Source organism: Nelusetta ayraudi, unplaced genomic scaffold (assembly GCF_046127955.1).
Source record: "Nelusetta ayraudi isolate G7.1 ecotype Tasmania unplaced genomic scaffold, CSIRO-AGI_Nayr_v1 ptg000006l, whole genome shotgun sequence".
In the NCBI taxonomy this organism is placed as follows: domain Eukaryota; kingdom Metazoa; phylum Chordata; class Actinopteri; order Tetraodontiformes; family Monacanthidae; genus Nelusetta; species Nelusetta ayraudi.
In genome coordinates, this window is record NW_027466056.1 from 5,399,729 (window position 1) to 5,422,079 (window position 22,351).

A 22,351-nucleotide genomic window follows, 5' to 3' on the forward strand; every position below is an offset into this window, starting at 1 on the left:
TTCTGCAAGTCTGTGTTGTTCAGACAATATTGTGTGTGTGTGTGTGGGTGTGGGTGTGTGTGTGTGTGGGAGAAATAGTGCCCACAATCTGCGCACAGGAAACCATCACTGCAAAAAGTGAGACAATTATCCTGCAGTAGGTTTTCAGTCTTGGTGAAGACATGATGCGACTACATGTGAAGTTTGCCAATTGAATTACAGTCCCACAGAATCTGTGGTTGTCAAAATTATGCAAAAGGGAACAGCTTCTTTTTTTTTTTACTTACACATTAGATTCAGATTCAGATTTCTTTTATTTTCCATTGTGTAAAACACATAGGAATTTGTTTTGGCGATGGCGTGTGTGCATTTCAGTTCTTTTTTCACATATATATCAACTGACCGAAATACAACACAGTGCAGTGAGGAAATAAACAAATACCATATATATATAAAGTGCATGTTGGGATCAGTTAGTGCAAGGTATTTATATAGTGCTGGTGATGAGTGCTGGTGTCACTGGAGGCCCCTCCAGCAGGCCCCTCCTACATTTCATAGAGGGAGGGAAGCCAGAGACATTGAGCAGCCTGGTGGCTGAGGGGAAGAAGCTCAGTTTATGGCGAGCTGTAGTGGCTTTCAGCAGCCGCATCCTTCTCCCAGAGGGGAGCAAGGTGAGGAGTCCGTGGCCAGGGTGGGAGGGGTCGGCCATGATCTTCCTCGCCCTCCTCAGTGCCCTGGAGTCGTGCAGGGACTTTAGTGAGGGCAGGGGACGGCCAATCACCCTCTCTGCAGAGCGAATCACCCGCTGCAGCTTGACAAGATCTTTAGCAGCTGCAGCGGGGAACCAGGTGATGATGGACTCGATGATGGCCGTATAGAACTGGGTCATCATGGCCCTCGACAGTCTGTATTTCCTCATTATTGTCGCAATTAATGTACCAGAAGTTAAATTAAAGTTTACTCATCACAATCTGCCTTTATATTACTCTGATTGAACCATAGCAGGAACTGCAACTGAGGGCCAGTGTGAATGTGAAACTCTGCCTTCTGCAATAACCTAACGGATCCGCAGGAGGGCGACAAAACTCAAACTGGTGACGCGCTGCTGTCAGGCAAAATTATGGATTTTCTCGTGTCCCTGTCGTTTGCAAGCAAGAACTCGACTCTTCTCCGGGGAATATTTCTTGGCCCACCGACTGCTTCAGCGCAGCTGCCAGATTTACGCCAGCTAACGCAGCAAAACAAACTGTTGCCAGTTTGACTTACTGTTTTGCCCGGATCTGCATCACCATACGACGCAGAAATTTTTCATCTCACAAAGGAAAAAACGGAGTTCTGCTTTCACAGCAAACCAGACATTCAAAATAGTATCGCCTGTCTTGTTATGATTTTAAAAATACACACACACACACTTAGATGTCAATGTTTAACATTATCTTTTTTCAGAACATAATTGTGAAGTCACCCAAGGGTAATGTGCTTGAACTATTGACGTTGATTTCATAGTTGTGGAAAAGATGGGAGTAGGAGTAGCAGGATAGTGCAAATATCTTTTATTGGTCGTGCTTTTAGTGTGAAAACTAGCAGGAAGTTGTACCTTTGTGGGGCAGCTGGGCAAAGGTGATGCCAACATCCGCTGAGGAGGGGAGAACTGGTGCGGGTCAGGGAGAAAGAGTTAAAATACAGGCGGGGGTGACTAGAGAGGGAGAGAGAGGCAGTGTCATTGTTTTCGGACGCTAACCACAGTACTTCCTGCTTCCGTATCTTTGTTTTTTAGTTTGCCACTACATCCTACGCGCCCCCATCCCAGTGCGTGTTTGTTATTGTGATGTGGGGACGAGGCGGGGCTGCGCGTCCTGTCTCATTCAGGACGGAGCTCCAGTAGGATAGTGACGCCACTGCCACTGCCACCGCCGCCTCTGCTGCTTAGTCGTCGGACATGAACTCGGCCGAGCAGACGGTAACGTGGCTCATCACGCTGGGGGTCCTGGAGTCCCCCAAGAAGAGCATCTCGGACCCGGAGTCGTTCCTCCAGACATCCCTGCAGGATGGAGCGGTGCTGTGCAGGCTGCTGGAGCGGCTGCGACCCGGGACGGTGGACAAAGTAAGTACCTTAGATGGATGTGAACGTATGATTATTATTATTATTTTAAATGAATAATTATAATGAAATAGCTAAATTATCACCACCTACCCATTGTCCCATTTAGCCGGATTTATTTAGTTGATTTAGGTTATTTGTTGTATAAAAAAGGGCAATGTTAAAAATAATCAGGCATTTTCCGGCAATTGTTACCATGGTAATAATTAATAGTATTAATAAGTTATATGTAAAAATGAACCGGCTTTCTTCGCAAGACGTAACTTTTAAGAATACGCCCTCGCGTACACTCACGCGCCCGCTGCGCCGTCCGTGAGCCGTCCGTGACGTCACATCCTGCCGAGGCAGCAGGTTTCTATCAAATTAGCCTTTGTTAGCTACAAAGCACTGTGGTAGGTGAGGCAGCGCGTCTTTCAAATTAAAGGCAGCTGGTCACTTAACTAAAGTTTTGTTGCCCCCCCCCAGTCTCACCCACCAAAAATTGTCCATACTCTCTCCGTTTATTATTTATGAGTGACATACTGTATCTTATCTTCTATACATTTTTTGTAATCTAGAAGTTCTGTGAAGATCGATAGACAGATGCTGAGTCGGCTTATCCTTAGAGTTGGCTAAAACAATGTTACATTAAAAAAAAAAAAATCATATGTGATCAAGCAAGACTACAAATTGTAACAATTTAACTCCTAGCTTCAGTTATTTTTGAAAGACTATCATCCACTTGACAGGTTGCCAAAGTTTAATTTTCGTCTTTAACTGTCTTAACGTGAAAGGTAAAAACCGGAAGGGCGAGATATTAGCTAGCTTGATGCTGCTCAGCAGCAAGTGGCAAGTGCAGCGGTCGCTGCGGCCGGTGGCGCCCGCAATATAAGATTGTTTTCTCGGAAGAAAACACCTGAACGCAACCTCGTCGAGATATAAGCCCATCGAGTGTCGGTTTTCTGTCTCGCTAACTCGACTTTGACGTCGTGTTCAGTATTTCCAGGAGCCGAGAAGCGACAGCGAGCGCCAGAGGAACATTTCCGAGTTTATTAAAGGCTGCGGGGCTTTCGGCGTGGAGGTGAGTAAACAGTAACACACGACGCGTCCACTCATTGCACTTGTCAACCAGGAGAAGACGAGCAAAAACGAAAACAGCCCCAATTACAGCTGGGACGTTGGTCAATGTTCCATTAGTGGCGCCTTTTGTTGGCCATTTTAGCCGTTACTCCTAATTATGGCACGACGAGACTGCAACAATTGTGACGTCAGGAGACACCTGGGAAGTCCTGGGTCAGCGGTGTAGCGGCTTTGGTCGGAGTTATGTTATTGTTATTCATGCTAATTAAATTAGATATTAAACAAAGAATAATTACTGAAATATGATGTTTCAAATTATTATTATTTTTTTAGACTCTGATACAATGTAACATAATTTAATGTAGGTTAAACTAAACACAGAAAAACTACTTCTGACACAATGAAACCTCCAAAAACACTCCATAGCCACCCCAATTTTTTTGTCAGTTAATGTGAATGGGTAATAGACGTTACTAAAATAATACATCATTACTTACCTTGGGTCAGTCATGATTAATAAGATCAATTTTCCAGGTTGACACTGTCCTCTCTTTGTGGAAATGACTAATACATTCTTAATTTCTTTGTCCTTTTCAATATCAAAAAACAACAAACATTAATCATCATAATAAGATTCATATTAATTAAACTAATGTGTAATTATTGTGGCTTGGAACATTAGTATGTATGTTTTGCTATTTGAAATCAATGTGTCGTCATTCAGCTCATGGCTCTACATAAAACGAAAGCAATCTTATTGACTTGTTATTAGATCAGTCATGAAAGGGTTACAGCACGTGTAGTCGTAACATTTTGACAGATTCTTATGGTTGAAAACCTCTATTGCGTGTATTTGCAAGTCATCATATTCTGGATCGGGATGGTTCCTCTTTCGTCTCCTGAAGTCCTGCACGTGGCCCTGGCACACCCCTTGCATTTATTGCGTTATTGCTTTCGCTTTGAGACAGTGCAGTGCCAGAGTAGGAAGTCCAGTCAGTGGGTGGGCGGAGTCAGGAGTCCATGGTCTGGGCCCAGGCTGCCCAGATAGTGATCTCGTCGCATTAGCTTGTTTACATGTTACTTGTGTTTTTTGCGCGTGTGGATTGGACATCTGGCCCGACTTCTTCTGTGGTTGCATTTCTGCCACTCTACCGCCCCCTGGGTCTTCTTGAACCTTACTGACTGGAATCCGTTTGCTTCAAATCTTGCTTGTGGTGGCCAACGTTCTACACAGATTTAACGAAAAGGCCCCCCCACAAAAAAAAGCACACTGTTATTTTTGCTGATCAAACCTCTGCAGTAAAGTTATATAATGCAATAAACGCCGTGTTCTATTCTGAGAGGTGCTTGATGCGACTGGTCCCTGGTGGGGATTTTTTTTTTGCGTGCACAAAAACCTTCAGCTACTGTGCGAAAAGTTCCAAAGATACATCGATTAACGTCGTTTGGTGGCTGCTGCGTTTTCAAATAGCGGACCAGTGAATCGTGCGCGTTCAAAAACAAACTCCACAAAAACATCTGACAAGCACACCCACGTCATTGATTTTACTTCGGCTCCTTGCTGGAAAGGAAAAAAGGCTACAAGATGGCGCTCGCTTGCAACAAGGTTTGCGCTCCAGACGTGGAAAAATGATTTGTGACATAACCAGTCCAAGATGATGAAAGTGTGTGTGTGACAGGGGGGGGGGCTGATGTAACACAACGCGCTTGGCAGCCAGTGGACTCTTCCCCCCCCGCCCCCCCAATCAGGTTGATTAGAGGCATGTCATCCATGTTGCTGGAAGCCAAGGCCTCCATTAGCGGCAGCCACCTCCCCCTCCCCCACCCCCCCGGGCTGACATCAGCGCCGTAATTCTCCCAGACAGTCGTCTGACCGTCGGGTGGGTGGGTGGTGGTCGTGTGTGTGTGTGTGTGTGTGTGTGTGTGTGTGTGTGTGTGTGGGGGGGGGGGGGGGGGGTTGTCTGTCTGTGCAGTACAGGAGGAGGAGGAGGATTATGGGAGTGATGTGGACGAGGTCCGACTCGGTGATTAACTGGTGCCGCGCAATTAGTCAGTGCCAAAAAATATAGGTGTATATTTGTCCCCCCAGGGCGCCAGGATCTCCAGTCAGGTCCCTCCTCTTAGCAGGTGAGCTTTTTGCACCAGCTTTAGTGTTAAAGCGTGCTGGGATAATTCAGCCTCCCGGAGTGGAGAGAAACCCCCCGCCCCCCAGGTTGGTGTTGCGGCTTTGAGCGCAGCGAGTCAGTTGAGTCAGTTCGCCAACAAAGTTAAGACGAGTGGGTTGTGGTTTTTGGAGGAGCAGAGCAGCAGATCCCTTCATTGAAATTCATGCGCAGCGGAGGAGACATGAATGGGATTTTTATTAGTCTTGTTGAGGACACTGATGACTATCCAAAGAAGTAAATATCTGCGTAGCTATATTCAATCATTAGACCGGTATAGAAAATATACAGTGGGGGTTGAAAAAGAGAAATAAGCCAGTGAGAACAGATCAGTGTGTCTTCATGGGCTGCTCTCGTCATTTTCACCCTCCTCAGAAGAAATACAGCAGCACGTCGGCAGAGAGATGATTTGATTTGTTGGTTGGTGGGTGGTTGGGGGTGGGGGTGGGTGGGTTAGAGGGTTTGTCGGCCACCGCTGTGTCATGTGTGGCTTCGCCGTGTCGCATTTCATCACATTGATCACGTCCATTAACGTAAACCCGACACCGGAGAGAAGCAGAGTGTGGATGTGGCGTAAAAAGGTGGAGGCCCCCCCGACCGTCCACATTAAGGCTAACTGGCTAAATCCTCTTGGGGGGGGGGGGGGGTCAGGTGTGAATGCGGACGGTTGTTTGGGGGGCGGGGTGGGTGGGTGGGCTCGACCATCTCATCCACAAAACACAGGAGAAGCGGTGATAGGTGATGGAAGATTGTCTTCAATCAACCAAAGGCGTCTCAAAGCTCTTCATACAATCAGAGGAGAAACCAACTGGGCCCCTAGAGCAAGCAAGGTGCAACAGTGGCCAGGAAAAACTCCCCAGTGGGAAGAAACCTAGAGCAGATCCAGACTCCAGGGGGTCAGAGGTCATCTGCATGGACCAGCTGGGGTGGGAGAGAGAGAGAGAGAGAGAGTTGCAGGGTGAACAACAAAGCTCTCACAATAAAGATATAGATATATATAAAAGTAAATAATTCAAATTAGTGTTGTCATGATACTGGGTTTCCGACTTCGATACGATATTTGGTAAAGTATTGATTTTCGATATTAGCAACCGCGGAGGTTTCGGAGGGGGGCGGCGTGGAGACGGTTCTGAAATGTCTTTGCGACGCGATCTCTTCCACTCTTGCCCCGCAGGGACGTAGCGGAGGCAGCGCTCAGAGGTTTTGTGTGTGTGTGCTGGCGGCGCCGCACGTTGCCTCAGTGTAGTACCGACATATTGATACTATGGAGAAGTCATCGCGTATTGTTTTTCATTGTCAGTATTGATATTTTTGACAACACTAATTCAAATATAGAAATACAGAAAGGCACACATAAGTATATTAGGTATATCAATATAAACGTAGATGTACATAAATGGATGTTGTTGTGTCATATACATCAAATTATTATTACATTTGAATAGGGTTTCATGTTAGTAGTGGGCTGGTGTCATTGCCGTCCATGTAGAATGTGTTTGTCGGTGTTTGGGAGGGCCAGAGTTCAACATGGCACATGATCCACCGTCAAGCTGGAAAAGATAATGTGCCCCCCTCCCCCCAAAAAAAACAAACAAAAAAAACACACTGTGTTGCGTCTCTTTGAGTCGATGCACGAGAAGCAAAACTATAGAGGCTAGAGTGTGCGAGGCGGGACGGGCAGCCTCTCTCTGCAACCGTGGCGGGCCGCCAGCAGCCGGGGGATGAGAGTGTATCAACGCTTTGGTTCCTTGCTGCTCTGACTACCAATCAGACCCCCTCTCCCCCTTCCCCCCACCCCACTGCCTCCCCTGCCCCCCCCAGCACTGAGGGGCTGGTGGTGAGGCAGGACCTGTTGAGGGAGGGGCCGCCCCTCACCCCTCAGAGAATGTGCAAGTCCAGGCTGTGTGCAGTGGTGTACACAAGCTTAGGGGCTTCAGGGGTATTTTGATTGTGTGTGTGTGTGTGTGTGTGTGTGTTAGATGGGGAGATTACAAGGGGAAGCTCAGACTTGGAGTAATCCTCCTCCAGGCTGCAGCCGGAGGAGGGACGTAAAACGCTGCTAAAAAAAAAAATAAAAAAATGCAGCTTTTCTTCAACTTTGAGGCTTCGGTGTGTTTGCACAACACAGAGCTGCCATGCACAAGGATATGACAATGTCATCACGTTCACTTCTTCTTCTCCTTTTTCCCTGCTGTCCGAGCACGCCGGCCGCTCTCCTTTCATGCGGTTTATCCCCTCCAATTGATTTTCTGCCCCGCAGCCTTTTGAAGTGGCCGACCTCCTTCAGGGACTCAACTTCTCCAAGGTCCTCAACTCCCTGGTGGCCCTCAACAAAGCCACTGAAAGTAGGATGACTGTCCAGTCATACTTGATTTTTTTTTAGCATTTGTCCAAGTGCAAAGTTTGTTTTTAATTGATTTGTTTGGTTTGTTTGTTTGTTTTTGTTTTTTTTACGTTTTTGTAATTTCCTGAAAGCTTTGCAAAAGCTGCTTTATTGATGCCCATCGATGCCAAATTCAATGTTGATTTCTGTTGAGTTCCTTTTGAAATACATCCTGCTTGGTTTTTCTAGAATCCCACACCCTTAAATCAAGTTTGCTGCAGTTTATGTTCAATTGATTTCTATTCTTGGTTTGCAAATCCTGCTTTATTGATTTCTAGACGATACTGCGCACAAAAATGGAATTTCGTGTTTATTTCTGTTTTGTTTTTTTTGTTTTTAGAGAAACCCACGTACAAACACAAAAAATATCCTGCAGCATGCACAAACTCCCCAACCCAAACTCCAAAATGAGCGCACTTTAGAATAGAATACCTTTATTTATCCCACATTGCGGACATTTACAAATTTAGAGAAGAAAAAAATGTAAGAGTAAAAATAAATAAGGAAATAAGATAAAATAAACTATTTATAGAGTAAGAAACTAAAGTAATTCAACTATTTCCAGCTATATGGAGAGTTCTGTTGTTTTTACAAATTATTCACATTATATTGAAATACAGATAAGTGATTTGTTGCATTGAATGTCAGTGAGGGTTTCTTGAGTCCAGCCTGATGGTCTGATGATGGACGTGGCTGTCGTGTGTGTGCACGTGCAGGCGCTTCCGACGACGGCGTGTGCGCGCCGCACCCCTCGACGCTCCGGATCAAGTCGTTCGACTCCCTGAACGCGCACAACGCTCGCTCCTCCAAGCTGCTGCAGCCCCAGTACCGCAGCCTGGTGAGTGATGAGAGCAGCAGCAGCAGCAGCAGCAGCAGCAGCAGAGATGATATTTGAAAACGTGCCTCTGCGCTCTGCAGGACATGTCCGAGGGCGGCGGGTGCGCGCTGGCGAAGGCGCGCTTCGCCTTCCAGCAGACCAACGAGGACGAGCTCTCCTTCGCCAAGGGTGACATCATCAGCGTGAGCCGCCAGGAGGAGGGGGGCTGGTGGGAGGGCTCGCTCAACGGGAAGAGCGGCTGGTTCCCCAGCAACTACGTGCGCGAGCTGAAAGGAGGCGGTGGGTATCTGCCCCCCCCCACCCACCCATACTCCCCCACCTCATATTGCAGCAGCAGGGTTCAGTGGGGGTGGAGGAACAGTCGTGGGCCCAACCTCCAGCGAGAGGCGAGCGACTGTGCTGCTCTCTCTGAGGCATGAGGCAGCGGAGGAAGGAAGTTTCCATGTGCCCACAAAGGCAGGAAGTTCGGAGCGGAACTTCCTGCCTTGGAGCTCTCGCAGCAGAAAACATGTTGGTGTCAGAGTCAAGTGAAGGCAGCACTGGGTCACACTGTGTCATTCACTTTTTTCTCAGTTGTTATTCTATTGTTTTAACTGACTATAGCTGTGTTTCTATGACAGTTTTTCACAAAATAAGCGATATTTCCACTGGAAACACAGCTTATGACTTGTTTATCTCCTTAGAGCTTTCTTTTTTTGTCAGGTGCAGTGTAGCTCAAAACCGCAATTTCATTGCGCTTGTACTGTATTGTGATGACAGTAAAGGCTCTACCTATTCTATTCTCGATACGGCTAAAACTGAGAGGCTATTTTTAGACCATAGCTTCTTTGTTCAGAAATTCATTTTTCCCCCCAAGTCAGTATCTGGTTACTTCATGGGCAAACAGAATTCCACCCGTTAGCTCAATTTTAAGGGAAAGTTCCTGCAATAATGTATATTTTAAAATCACGTTGAGGCTCTGGTAACCTCCTGGGCAAACAGAATTCCACCTGATGTGTACTTCATCTTAAAACACAACCAGCATGAAATGTCTCCGTCCTGCTGCCGCGGTGCCATTGCTTTCTTTCAGCGGCGTCTCATTTGGCCCCGCCTCTCATTTTTTCCCCAGCTGCACACCTGCAGAAATTTCATTCCCCTTTGTGCTCCACTGTCTTTTTGCAGACAAAGTGTCAGACAAGCCCAAGTCAGCCACGCTGAAAAGCCCCCCGAAAGGCTTCGACACGTCCGTCATCAGCAAGACCTACTACAATGTGGTGAGCGTGCACCTGTGTGTGTGTGTGTGTGTGTGTGTGTGTGTGTGTGTGTGTGTGTGTGTGTGTGTGTGTGTGTGTGTGTGTGTGTGTGTGTGTGTGTTCACACATTTTAATCGTCGACACCGACGTATTTTTAATTTGGACTGTGATGAAAGCCTTGCCGGCTCTTTGTGATCAATCGCGCCTCCTCGTCTGATCCGCCCAGTTGGCCGTGCAACACTGGCCATGCATCATTTGGTGTGTGTGTGTGTGTGTGTGTGTGTGTGTGTGTGTGTGTGTGTGTGTGTGTGTGTGGGAGTTGGTGCAGCAGATGTAATCTAGGTTATTTCTTCCATACCAGTGGTTTCTGGGGCAGCCTTGCCCCCGGGTTTGCTTCTAACAGTATCTGTGTGTGTGTGTGTCTGTGTGTGTGTGTGTCTGTGTCTGTGTCTGTGTGTGAGAGCTGCCGTTTCAATAATGCAACAAGCTTCAGCAGTCACTCCAGCTCCGGCTGAAGCGCCTGAGCCAGTCAGACACTCAGGGCGTCTCACTTACAGTCAAAGTGTGTTTTTTCCTTTTGTGGATGATTCAGAAAAACGTGGCATTTTTGTTCATTTATTATATCGCAATTATTGTAATTTTAACTGCAAAGATTCAGCGAATTATCACAGTGTTGACACATTGCGTGTTCTACCTGCAGGGTGTTTGCTGTGAGAAAGAATGGATTGATGAAGACTAACTGATGAAGCGCTGCTCTTCTATCATCTCCTGTGATGTCTTGCATTAGCCGCCTTCATAAATATTAAATTCTTTGTGTGTTTGTGTGTTGTGTGCGTCTTGCGCAGGTCCTGCAGAACATCCTGGAGGCAGAGAGCGAGTTCTCCCGGGAGCTGCAGAGCCTGCTGGCCTCCTACCTGCGCTCTCTTCACCCCACAGACAGGTGTCGCCGCCTCGCTTTGTGTTGCGCAGACTCGCACATCCAATATATTGTGCAAACACGCACTTCGAGCTTGCGTAGCGAGTGATGATGATGTTGCTTTTTCTTCCTCCTCTCGCCCGTCGCACAGCCTCAGCCCTGCCGACATCGGCCACATTCAGGGGAACCTGGAGGAGATCTCCACCTTCCAGCAGCTGCTGGTTCAGTCCCTGGAGGAGCACACAAAGTCAGTACAGCTCCAAGAGGTGTTTTCCAATAATGCTCAATCAATCCTGTATCCCAGGCGTGTCAAACTCACACACACAAGTTTTGCTTCAACACTGAATTTGCAACAAGCGAAGCTTAGTACGGTAGCCTTCAATTAATAGCTTTGTATTGCACGCATGCAAAATTGAATTTCAAATTATAATAAAAATACATTTAAATAAATCAAATGTAAATAAAAATTGCCTTTTAAAAAAAAAAAAAATTATTAACCTGGCCAGAGTTGGACTCCTATGCTTTATCCTGTACGTCACTTATTTTTGTAAAAACAGCCATTTAATTATCTGTCGTTTTTAATGAATAAATTAATCGTGAAGGTTTCAAACCTACAAGTCCGACAGCTCGGTGGCTGCAGCTATCAAAGCAACTGAGACACCTAGTGGTCGATGCAGAGAACTGACAAGCGGCAAGGACAGCGGCGCGAGTGAGCAGTTTTCATGACCCGTGTGCTCAGGCTCCCGGACATCCAGCAGCGGATTGGGGGCTTCTTCCTCAGCCAGATGGACCAGATCAGGATCATCTACGTGGCTTATTGCTCCAACCACCCGTCAGCCGTCCACGTACTCACCCAGCACAGGTAAGAAGAGACTTTGGATTTAATTAAAGGTCCATTGTTTAATATTTGCCTTGATTCATGATTTTATATTGTTAAAAGCTTAAATGCTGTCCACAAATGCATTAATAAAAGTGTATCATCACCGTGCAATAAAAGTTATTTGGTTTCTCTTAGCCATAGAACTGTTGTCATATATACTGTATGTATAAGAAGATACATACAGCAAGGATCTTGCACCACCATTTTTCTAAGGAAGCCTGGTGTGGACAATCCAGCCCACCTGACAGCGTGTGTCGTGTTTGTCGGTATCCAAGTTTGGGTGCGCAGGCCAATGTAGCTCACTGGCAAGCGCAGGAGGGGGAGGGGGAGTGAAAGAGGGTGCAGTCTGAAATGTAGCCGCTGGGTGTCGCTGTTTGCTCTTAAAAAATCCTCAAATATTAATCACTGAACCTTTAAAGGTCCAGTGTGTAAAATCTATGAGGAAGCCCACCTGACAGCACATTTGGTTTTTGCAGTGCACTGTCAGGCAGGCACAGGACCCTTGCTCTATGTATATTTTTACACATACATATATGAGAACCGTTTTAAGGGTTGCAAAACCAAATTACTTTGACTGCACTGCGACCATACACTTTTATGAATGCATTTATGGGCAGTATGTTCAGCTTTTACCAATATACAAATCATACATCAAGCCAGATTTCACACACTGGACCTTTAAAGTCGCACAGCCCTGAGATTTGTACCTGAGGAGCCTTTGTTTGCCTTTGTCAGTGAGGAGCTGGGCGGGTACATGGAGTCGAAGGGGGCGTCGTCGCCGGGCATCCTGGCTCTCACCACCAGCCTGAGCAAACCCTTCACTAGGCTGGCGCGCTACCCGGCGCTGCTCAAGGAGCTGGACCGACACATGGAGGTCAGCACGCAAACCTTTTCAAAGCAAACGTGTCGAGCAAGTCAGGACGCTTGGGTTCATGGAATTCCTTTTGTCCCTTTTCTTGGTGGCTTCGCCTCAGGACCAGCACCCCGACAGAGCCGACCTGCACGCCTGCATGAACGCCTTCAAGAACCTCGGCGTAAGACGCAACAACAACTCTCGGCTTGCGCTTGTGGTGGCGAGCCCTCTCTGAGACGCCCCCTGCTGTTCTTCCAGGCCCAGTGCCAGGACGTGCGGAAGAAGAAGGACCTGGAGCTGCAGATCCTGACCGAGCCCATCAGGAACTGGGAGGGCGACGACATCAAAACCCTGGGCCCCGTTCTGCACATGTCCCAGGCTGCAGTCAACACGCAGAACTGTCAGGTGAGAAACCCAGACGGTGGTAAAAAAAAAAACGCTCGCTTGCTGGCCGAATCTGAGCATGTAGAACTGATGACGTATAATAAAATCACCTCCTACTTCCTGTTATTTCTCAGGAGCTCACTGAGCGCTACCTCATCCTCTTCCCTCACACTCTGCTCCTGCTGTCTGCCAGCCCCAGGATGAGTGGATTCATCTATCAGGTGAGCTGCAATCACATCATGGTGGTGTACGCAGGTACATCTCAAAAAAATTAGAAAAAGTCTTGAAAAAGTGCAGTATTTTTTGTCAGTCGTTTCAGAAAGTTAAACTGTTATTTTATATAGATTCATTACACATGGAGTGAAATATTTTAAGCTTTTATTTCTTGTAATTTTGATAATTAAGGCTTCTTTTTAATTTTTTTTTTACTAGCTCGCATCTTCCCTCTAGAGGATTATTTGGTGAACTGCAACTACAGTGAAGTAAATTGGGTTCGAATGACAGGTGCCTTTCCAACCTTTCCCTGCCGTGTGTCTCCACAGGGGAGGGTCCCGCTCTCAGGAATGCTCATCTCCCGCATCGAAGACGGTGAAAACCTGAGGAACGCTTTCGAGATTTCAGGTCAGAGCCCCACTCTCCCGTCTCTCTGCAAAGCTGCTGTTTTTCTCCTCTTTTTTTTTTATTTATTTATTTTGTTTTTTTAACATTTTTTATTTCCAGATGGCATTTAAATACAGTGTTTGCTTTCAAACATTATACAGTCAATTTTTGCCACTCATTTTTTTTCTCTTTTTAAAAAACTCAACAAAATCAGGTATGTTATTTTTAAAAAAGCTTTAACACAATGGGAAAGACAGGCATGTAGAGGGATTGAAAAGAAAGAAGAGAGGTGAGTCAGTGAGTTTGAACATAAAATATGAGCACTACACCAAATGGTCAGACTCACCAAGACATTTAACAATAGAAAACAAAACGGGCAGAGTCGACCTGTCAGCTCCACTTGGTCCAGCGTTTAATAAAGTGAAGGCGCATGGAGGTCGTCTTTTCCATAAGGTCGACGTCACGATCCACTCCAGTATTGTAGATGGATCAGAGATCAAGATACTAAATAGATATTCTGCTTTTTTTTCTTCTTCTTTTTTTTTTAAACGTACCTGCTCTGCTTGTCCCGCCGCCTGCCAGGCACCCAGTGCGAGCGCATGCAGGTGGCGTGCGGCAGCCAGCACGACCTCCAGGACTGGCTCGACCTCCTCACCATGCACACGCACACTCCGGCGACGCCCGCGCACAAGCACCTGTCCGTCTGCCACACGGTGAGCACGCACACACACACACACACACACACACACACACGCACACACTTTTCCCCCTCCGTGCATTCGTTGCCGCCTCTCCTAACTCCTCCCCTTCACCACCCCCCCCCCTCCCCTCAGCTACCCTCCCACCCCGCCACCCCCTCCAGGCACTCGGAGTCGCACGGGGGGAGCGCCGGCCACGGCTACCACACGCTACCTCACCTCCCCTCCTACGGCGGCGGCGGCAGCAGCCCCATGTGGGGCCCCCTGGAGCCACCCAGCACGCCCAAACCCTGGAGCCTGAGCTGCCTCCGCCCGGCGCCGCCCCTCCGACCCTCGGCTGCTCTCGGCCAGAAGGAGGTGCTGTGGAGTAAAGAAGAAAGACCCGCCTCTCTCTTTGCTGCCATTGTTTTACATTTTTAATGGTTTCCAATAAATGTTCAAACTGCAGACTCATGATTCATGCCGATATACTGTCAGCCAAAATAATGTATACACACATCGAGATATAGAAAAACATAAATATTAGAAGAGCATGTAGCAATAGCATAAATATTTCATTTGTAGAAGTACTTCTAGACACATAGAAGCCTCTTTTAAAGTTTGCACAAATTACGAAAACACTGTGCTGTTGCACGACATTCTCCCCAACAGGTGGCATTGCCCTCATGATGGTGTTGTAGTACTCAAGACCGCTTATTAAGGATCTGGTCTCGGACTCGGACTGGGTGGTGTTGGAAATCTTTGACCAAGACCAGTTGAGACTCAACACTGTAATGACTCGATAATAACAGAAAAGTTTCCAGCTGCTGCCGTTTTGCGCTCTGCTTGTGACACCCAGAGTGACACCCAGAGTGTCACCCAGAGTGTCACCCAGAGTGACACCCAGAGTGTCACCCAGAGTGTCACCCTTCCCGGAACCTGAGGATTAGTTTGCCGTGTGGTCAGCACTTTGAGCACCTCTTGTAATTGTTAGAGGCCAAAAGCAACTTGTCTTGATCTGGTGACGTTAGGGTTAGGTTTTTGGTATTGAAATATTTCTGTAAGTTTTTCTTTTCCTGATGTGTGTACACATTATTTTGGCTGACTGTGTGTATGAAGATGATTTAATCCACTTTTTCTTCAACTCCTCGTCAACTCCTCCATGTTTTTATTCACGTGAGGTAACGGCAGCCTCTTGCTTGCAGGACTTGAGCAAAAGTCCAAAGAACATGAAGAAGCTGCTGCCCAAGAGGAAGCCGGAGAGGAAGCCCTCCGAGGAGGACTTCACCAGCAGAAAAAGTAACCGTGACCCCCCCACCACCCACACACACACACCGCCACCCTACTCCCCTTCCCCCGCCTGCATGGTCTCACCTGCTCTGGCTTCTCCCGCAGGCACAGCGGCTCTGGAGGAGGACGCCCAGATCCTGAAAGTGATCGAGGCCTACTGCACCAGTGCCAAGACGCGGCAGACCCTCAACTCCAGTGAGAGCACACTCGATATAACACACACACACACACACACACACACACACACACACACACACACACACACACACACACACACACACACACACACACACACACACACACACACACACACACACACACGTTCTCCGACTGCTAACCAGTGTTGTTCACTCTGCTGCCACTAACAACTTTCTTCTTCTTCTCTCTCGATACTTCCCTTCCTTCTCCTGTCCACCTCCTCCACCACCTTGTTTCCTTATTATCGTTATCATCATCATTATTATTATTATTTACTGCATCCATCACATCTTCATCCTGTTTTAATTCTGCTTCCACCAAAAAAAAAAAACCCTCCCCCCCTGTTTTTGGTTGAAACCATATTTTCATTTTGTCCCGGCTAAACCCCGCCCACCCTCAAAACCCCGCCCACCCTCACTTCCATCGTCCCGCCCATCCATCGCCGGCCCCTTGTTGTTGTTTGCGTAACGGTCCAGCCTGGCAAGGGACCGACCTCATGCACAACCACGTGCTCGCCGACACGGGCCTGGCCCCCGCCGTCCCGCCCGGCAACCCGCCCTGCTCTGACCAATCAGAAGACTCGGACTATGACAGTATCTGGACGGCCACTAGTTACAGGACCGGCTCGTTTTCCCGTAAGAATGGCAGCACTGGCGAGTGGCTGGAACCCGACGGGATTTGAGAAACTTTCCCTCCGTCCTGCGTGTCTCTGTGATCGTGTGCAACCCTCCACCCCCCCCTCCCCAGTAATGGTCGCGCTGTCCCGAGAGTCTGGCTGCCTCTGGCTGCGTCACTAACCGCCGCTGCTCTTCTCTGACAGGCCCCAACAACAGGAGGGACGTGCACATGCTGTTCCCCGAGGAGGAGAAGATCATCGTGGAGGAGATCAGGAGCAACGGGCAGACTGTGGTGGAGGAGAGGTGAGGTCACACATTATATTCACACTTAAAAAAAAGAACAAAAAACGAAAACGGCGACATCTACGTTGTTCTTCTGCCCCCTGCAGGAGTCTGGTTGACACTGTGTACAGCCTGAAAGATGAGGTACATGAACTCAAACAGGTGAGTCGCCGCTTCCCCGACTTTATTCTTCATTCATTAGCTTCCACAGTTGCGGTCGCTAATCTTCGTGGGCTCGTGTCAACATACAGACAACCTGTCAGAAGTTTGGAGACACCTTCTCATGCAATGGTTTTCCTTTCATTTTAACGACTATTTACATAGATTGTCAATGAAGGGATTGTAACAATGAATGAATGAACAAAGCGTATGTGGTATTATGTTGTAAACAAAAAAAGTGACATAACTCCAAAACATCTCATATTTTAATTTCCTCAAAGCAGCCGCCCTTCATATAAACATTTAGAGTTATGTAACAATGTTTTCTTTGCAATAATGTTTGATGTCTTCAGTATGTATCTACAATGTAGAAAGGAGTCAAGATAAAGAAGAACCATTGTATGAGAAGGTTTGTCCAAACTTCTGACTGGTAGTGTACATACAGTGCAAAAACCAAATCAAGTTCTCAGAGCTTAGAAACACTTTATATACTTTACTCCAGGGGTGCCCAAACGTTTTTCTTTGTGGGCCAAAAAAGGTCATCTGAAAAGACCCGTGGGCCGACACCGCGAAGATCCAGCGGTGGAGATCGCAATCGTTGTATTTTTGAAGAATTCCGAGTAAAGTTGCAGGCCACTTAAAATCAGTTGGCGGGCTGGATTTGGCCCGCGGGCCGGACTTTGGGCACGCCTGCTTTACTCCAACACAGTCCAAGCATAATTAACCTCTCAGTAAAAAGTAAAGAGTGAAAAGTCAGCAGCAGCAGCAAAGAACATAATTATTTCCCGTCTACGTTACGTCTCCCCTTGATGCTTCCTTTGGTAATTGGTAAGAAATTCTACTGACTGACTTGATTTTGCAAGTCGAGCCTCTTGGTGTCGTCAGCTTCCTGTCTGGGCTGGCGGGCGTGTCTGCGTGATTTCAAAATGCTCCCGAGTGTGAAGAAAAAGAAAATCACACCGTCGGCCATCAGGTTCTTCTGATTGTGCAGATTGCATTCATGGAAACCCAACGCCTGTCGTGTCGTAACGTGACTCTGGACGTGACTTTTGAATGTACTGATGAACGAGCATCTTTTTGCACAACAGGACAACAAGAGGATGCGCAAGACGCTGGAGGAGGAGCAGCGGGCGAGGAAGGAGCTGGAGCGGGCGGTCAGGAGGGTCCTGAAGAACATGAACGACCCCACCTGGGACGAGACCAACCTCTGAGATCAGCGAGCGTGCGCCTGCACGTGCGCGCCCGGTCCACAGACTCATGCGTCGACCTTTTGGACAAGGGCAGCTGAGCGGAGCCTTGGCGCTCCGGAGCGAGACAGGAAGCCGTCCCAGCTCGCAGCCGCGGCTTGTGAGGCCACTCAGCTGCCAGGCAGGACAGAAAAACAAAAAGAAAAACACTTGCTGCCGACTTTATATCGCTTCTTTTCAAAAACAGTGACCAAATATTAACTCAATATTGTACATTCCACTCGGGACAACAAAGTCTTTAATTAACTGGACTTTTGCATTGCAGAAGAAACATATGTGAAAAGGCAGGAATTACTTGACAGAAGCAATCGGCAACTTTTTTTTGCTCCACTTTGTTCCCGATAGTTATGACAAATTCAGGATTTTAACAAAACCTCTGCAGTATGAACACGTTTTGAGCCCCGCCGTCCTGTTTATTCCATACAAAAATATATTCTTAAAAAAAAAAAAAAAAAAATCACAATCACAATATCAATATGAATCAAAACAATTCAAATTGATTGATTGGCAAGACGTTGCTTTGATAAAGGTGAACATTAATCGTTTACGAAACCTAAAGTCAGGAGTTCCTTGTAGCCATAAGTACCTAACATATGCATGCTAAAATCTAAAGAAAAAAAAAAAATTAAATATGGATGCAAAAGCTGGAAGATGACAGCAAATGATTAACAGAAACCAGCAATGCTGTCCAGCCAGGGGTGAGTGGCTGCAGGTTAACAGCTGGAATGCTCACAGTCACTGAGCTCACTGCACTTTCTGATTGAAGCAAGACCGAAGTCCAAGCAATAAACACTAAATTCAGAAAATGCATTTTTTTTTATAATATACTTTTTACACTATGTTCAACTGACTGTAAAGTGCTTTCCTACTTTTATATTTCTGCCTGTGTTTTTCCTGTTTTATCTTATTTATTTCATTTTTTTTTTTTTTTTTTTTTTTTTTTTAAACCATAAACCACTCGGTCTCAATGGCAAGATTCCATTGCGAACAGCAGCAGCTTGTTTTCTTTGGGCGTCAGCTGACGTGCCTTCGCCGGACAAACCTTTTCCTTCATACTGTGGCCGCAAAAAGGCGCTTTTGCACCGGGCAGCTCCAAGAATTTTAAATGAACTGACACACAAAACTGTTATGTTTGAATGTGGAGGGTTTAAAGTGCCCCACCTCCCCCCAATGTTGAACTCACGTAACCTTTTCCTTTTTTAAAAAAAAAGAGCATGTAAAAGTGGTGGCGAGAAGCAAAATGTACCTACAATTGATAACAATAATAATAATAATAATAATAATAATGATAATAATAAAAAAGGAATTTCCTCAGCCAGATCAGCCGGACCAGTGTGAGACTTCCTTGAAGACCAAATTGCTTGTTTCTTTTGCCACAAGCTCCATTTGTCCTCCTCTTCCCCATGATGATGATTGATGAATAAATAAATAAATAAATAAATGAATAAACAATAATTTAAAATTTGGAAGTTTCCTCCAACACTTCCAGGAAAGCCGAGTCCTTTCTTTACCCCGGTGCAGAAGCGCCTCTTGGGCCTTGAACCCGTGCAACCGATGTCAATCCAATCCACACAAAGTGTGCGTGCGTGCTTCTGTGTGTGTTTGAGCGCGCGTGTGCACGCCCCCAGCACAACCATCACCTCCCTATTTATTTCACCTCTTTGTCTGTGAATTAAAAAAAAACGTGGAATCACCAAAACGACTCAGATGTGTCCGCTCTTTGGAGATCTCTCAGTCGCTCGCCGTCGTTTCTTCTGGATCGTAGTCGACCTGAACGTCCGAGTCGTCTGCGACGTCTCGCCTTTGTAGTGTCCCTTTCCATCGAGCCTCTGCGACTCACTTGATCTATGTGGCCAATCAGAATGATCCTGGAGAACGTCACTTACAGACACGTCAGGATGCAGCCAATCGGAACGAGCGGAGACACAGCCCATGGGATTCTTTTTTGCTGCAGTACCTCGAGTGGCCACTAGAGGAAATCGGCAGGACAACACTGACGAAATTCATTATCGCCCCCACCCCCACAACCCGAAGAACAGAGAAGAATAGCCGTCTTTTGTGGAGTTCTCCTTGGCGAATTGACAAGGCCCTTTTAACGGCCCCATTTGCTGTACAATGGACGGCAGCGGCAGCGCGAGTTTTGCAGATGTCGTCCAGAGAAAAGCTCAAATGTCAATGCTTTCTTTTTTTTTCCCCCCTGTGAGAGCAGCAGCAGCAGCAGCAGCAGCCACCGCCGGAGGAATAATTGATCAGCTCGCCTTTTGTCTCGGGCCGCGGTGTTCATCCGTCGGGGAGGAAAAAAACCCCCAACAAAACAAAAACGCAGTGAGGACGAAAGACGAAAGGGCATCTTCCTGTGCCGTCCGTGTGCCGGAAATAAAGTTTCCTCAGGGTTTAGCCCAGGCATGGGGAAACTACGGCCCAGGGGCCATATGCGGCCCGTTAAGCTTTCTAATCCGGCCCCGCCGAACTTGAAGAAATCATATTTATAGTCATAAAATAGCCTCGTTTCATCAATCTTTCCAGTGTTTTAAGAGTCATTTCAATAAAGAGCCGAATACCACGGGCCTTCACAGACACTGATTTTGTTGGAACACTTTGGTTCATTTTCAATTGACATTAAGGCACACGTTTTCCACATATCTCATGATATAATTTTCCTCCTATGAGGTGGCTCACCAAAACACTCCATCCATCTGCTGCTGCTCCGACCCCCTGTGTCACATTTTACAACCCACTGTGGCCCCACCAGTCAAAAAGTTTGCCCACCCCTGCTTTAGCCGATCAGATCAGATCGAATCCCTTTTCGAGACGTAGAATCGGCTCCGATACACTCAAACCCTTAAATGGCCTCAACCTTCTGTGACATCACAGAGGGAAGCGACACCTATCGCGCAAAAAGCCTAGAGTCCACTGAACCTTAGCAGGAGGCTGCAAACAGAGGGCTAATCCTCTTTATTGGGGGGGATGCGATGACACGGTGTCGTCCCCATCGCACCTGGAGGTGTGCGGCACAGACCCGCACGCACAAAGGCGCTCGCACACACTCCATTGTGCAGCGGACGACAGCCCAGTCACCAAGGTTTTGTCTTTTTTGTATTCTTTTTTTTGTGACCCCGACAGGAACCAACAGGTCCTTTTGTGTTGTGAAAAGTACTTCCACACCCACGCACACGCACACACACCAAAACTCCTCCTGGGCCCGACTGTCTCCTCGCTCAGCTGCACTGCGAGCGATAATTTCGATCATTTTTGACACCCATTGTCGCCCCTCCACCACCACCGCCGCCGCCGCTGCTTCAAAGCCTCCCCCGTTAATTTTCCATCCCTCTGCAATTTCCCTCTGCGGCGGCAGAGAAAGGAAGCTGGAGAGAAAAGGGAGAAGAAAGAGGAGAAAGACAGCACGCGGGCTCCTCTTCTTCTCCTCCTCGCCACCGTTATTGTAGCAAATAGACTGCAATAATTTCTCCGCCGTTCAGTTTACTGCCTAAAAGCCCCGTTTGACGTCGGCCCTCAGAAGAAAGCAATAAAAGGAACCTGTTCAATGGGTTGGGGGGCTCTGAATGGACGAGCGAAGGAGGAATGAATCCCTTTGGGGAGGGAGGGAGTGTTTTTTTTTTTTTCTTTTTGTTCATTGTCTTTGCTGGTAATCAAATGGAGCTGAAATGAAAGTGGAGTTTTCTATGAAAATACAGGCCTTTGTTGCCTTTGGAAGGCTAGTAATTCATAAACAATACGCCGGCTCTTTTGTTTGGGTTATAATATATTCCTGCAGCTCTGAAAGAGGTCTTTCTCTGTGCGTGCGCACACACAGACTGGCAGGCAGGCAGGCAGGCAGGCACACACACACACACGTCGGTGCAGGGTAAAAGGCAACTCGAAGCGAGAGTATAAAAGGAGGCAGAGAGGCAGAGTCTCCATTCGTTCTCCTGGCTGAGACACAGCAGGATGTTTTGATTTTATTTAAAAAAAAGAAAAAGGAAAAACTTTGATGGGGTGGGAGCGGCCTTTCCAACAGGTGGATTGTGTGACATTGACTCCACCTGGGGAAAATGTTCGGACTTTGTTCAGGGGGGAGCGAGTAGCTTCCATCTCTTGCTGTTTTGGTTGTTTGTTTTTTTTTTAAATTGGAATTTTGGAACTTGGGAAGGAGGAGGAGACGCAAAAACAAGATGGAAAGTTTGGAATGGGTGGATTTGCAAAGGGCTGTAAACCCCAAATACGTGTACTTCAGCCGGCCCTTTTAAACAGGATGGTCTTCTGCTTTTGTTTCTGCCCTCCGGACCGGACTTTTGCAACTTTCTGGAGAAGAACTGCAAGCTGGATACTGTCAGAAATATGTTCTTGGATCAACGCAACCTTGTGTGAGCGTCTCGCTGTGGGTATATTTCCACTTTCTTTTGCAGCTCTGTATAGTAAGAGTTCAAACCACTCACGCTGCAGAATTACGGCACTTGTTTATTTCAGTGCATTGCTTTGCACTTCCGCAACCAC

The 22,351-nt window shown here is 47.1% G+C and overlaps 1 protein-coding gene across 3 annotated transcripts; it reads left to right on the plus strand.

Moving 5' to 3' along the window:
* The first annotated feature begins 1,635 nt into the window (after positions 1–1,635).
* Positions 1,636–18,794, plus strand: LOC142882461 (rho guanine nucleotide exchange factor 7-like). Of its 3 annotated transcripts, XM_076017215.1 has the most exons (22): positions 1,638–2,083; positions 3,057–3,140; positions 7,562–7,646; positions 8,401–8,522; positions 8,603–8,801; positions 9,684–9,775; positions 10,600–10,694; positions 10,822–10,917; positions 11,410–11,532; positions 12,286–12,424; positions 12,525–12,584; positions 12,662–12,808; positions 12,922–13,008; positions 13,330–13,408; positions 13,970–14,100; positions 14,221–14,442; positions 15,270–15,363; positions 15,460–15,549; positions 16,029–16,187; positions 16,373–16,472; positions 16,559–16,613; positions 17,699–18,794. In XM_076017215.1, exons 1-22 carry the CDS (start codon positions 1,919–1,921, stop codon positions 17,819–17,821), a joined length of 2,547 nt encoding a protein of 848 aa, XP_075873330.1. In that variant the 5' UTR covers positions 1,638–1,918; the 3' UTR covers positions 17,822–18,794. The 3 variants fall into 3 exon arrangements, with proteins under 3 accessions (XP_075873346.1, XP_075873330.1, XP_075873336.1); XM_076017231.1 differs by lacking the exon at positions 14,221–14,442 and having other exon boundaries at positions 1,636–2,083; XM_076017221.1 differs by lacking the exon at positions 16,029–16,187 and having other exon boundaries at positions 1,641–2,083.
* The last annotated feature ends 3,557 nt before the right edge of the window (positions 18,795–22,351 follow it).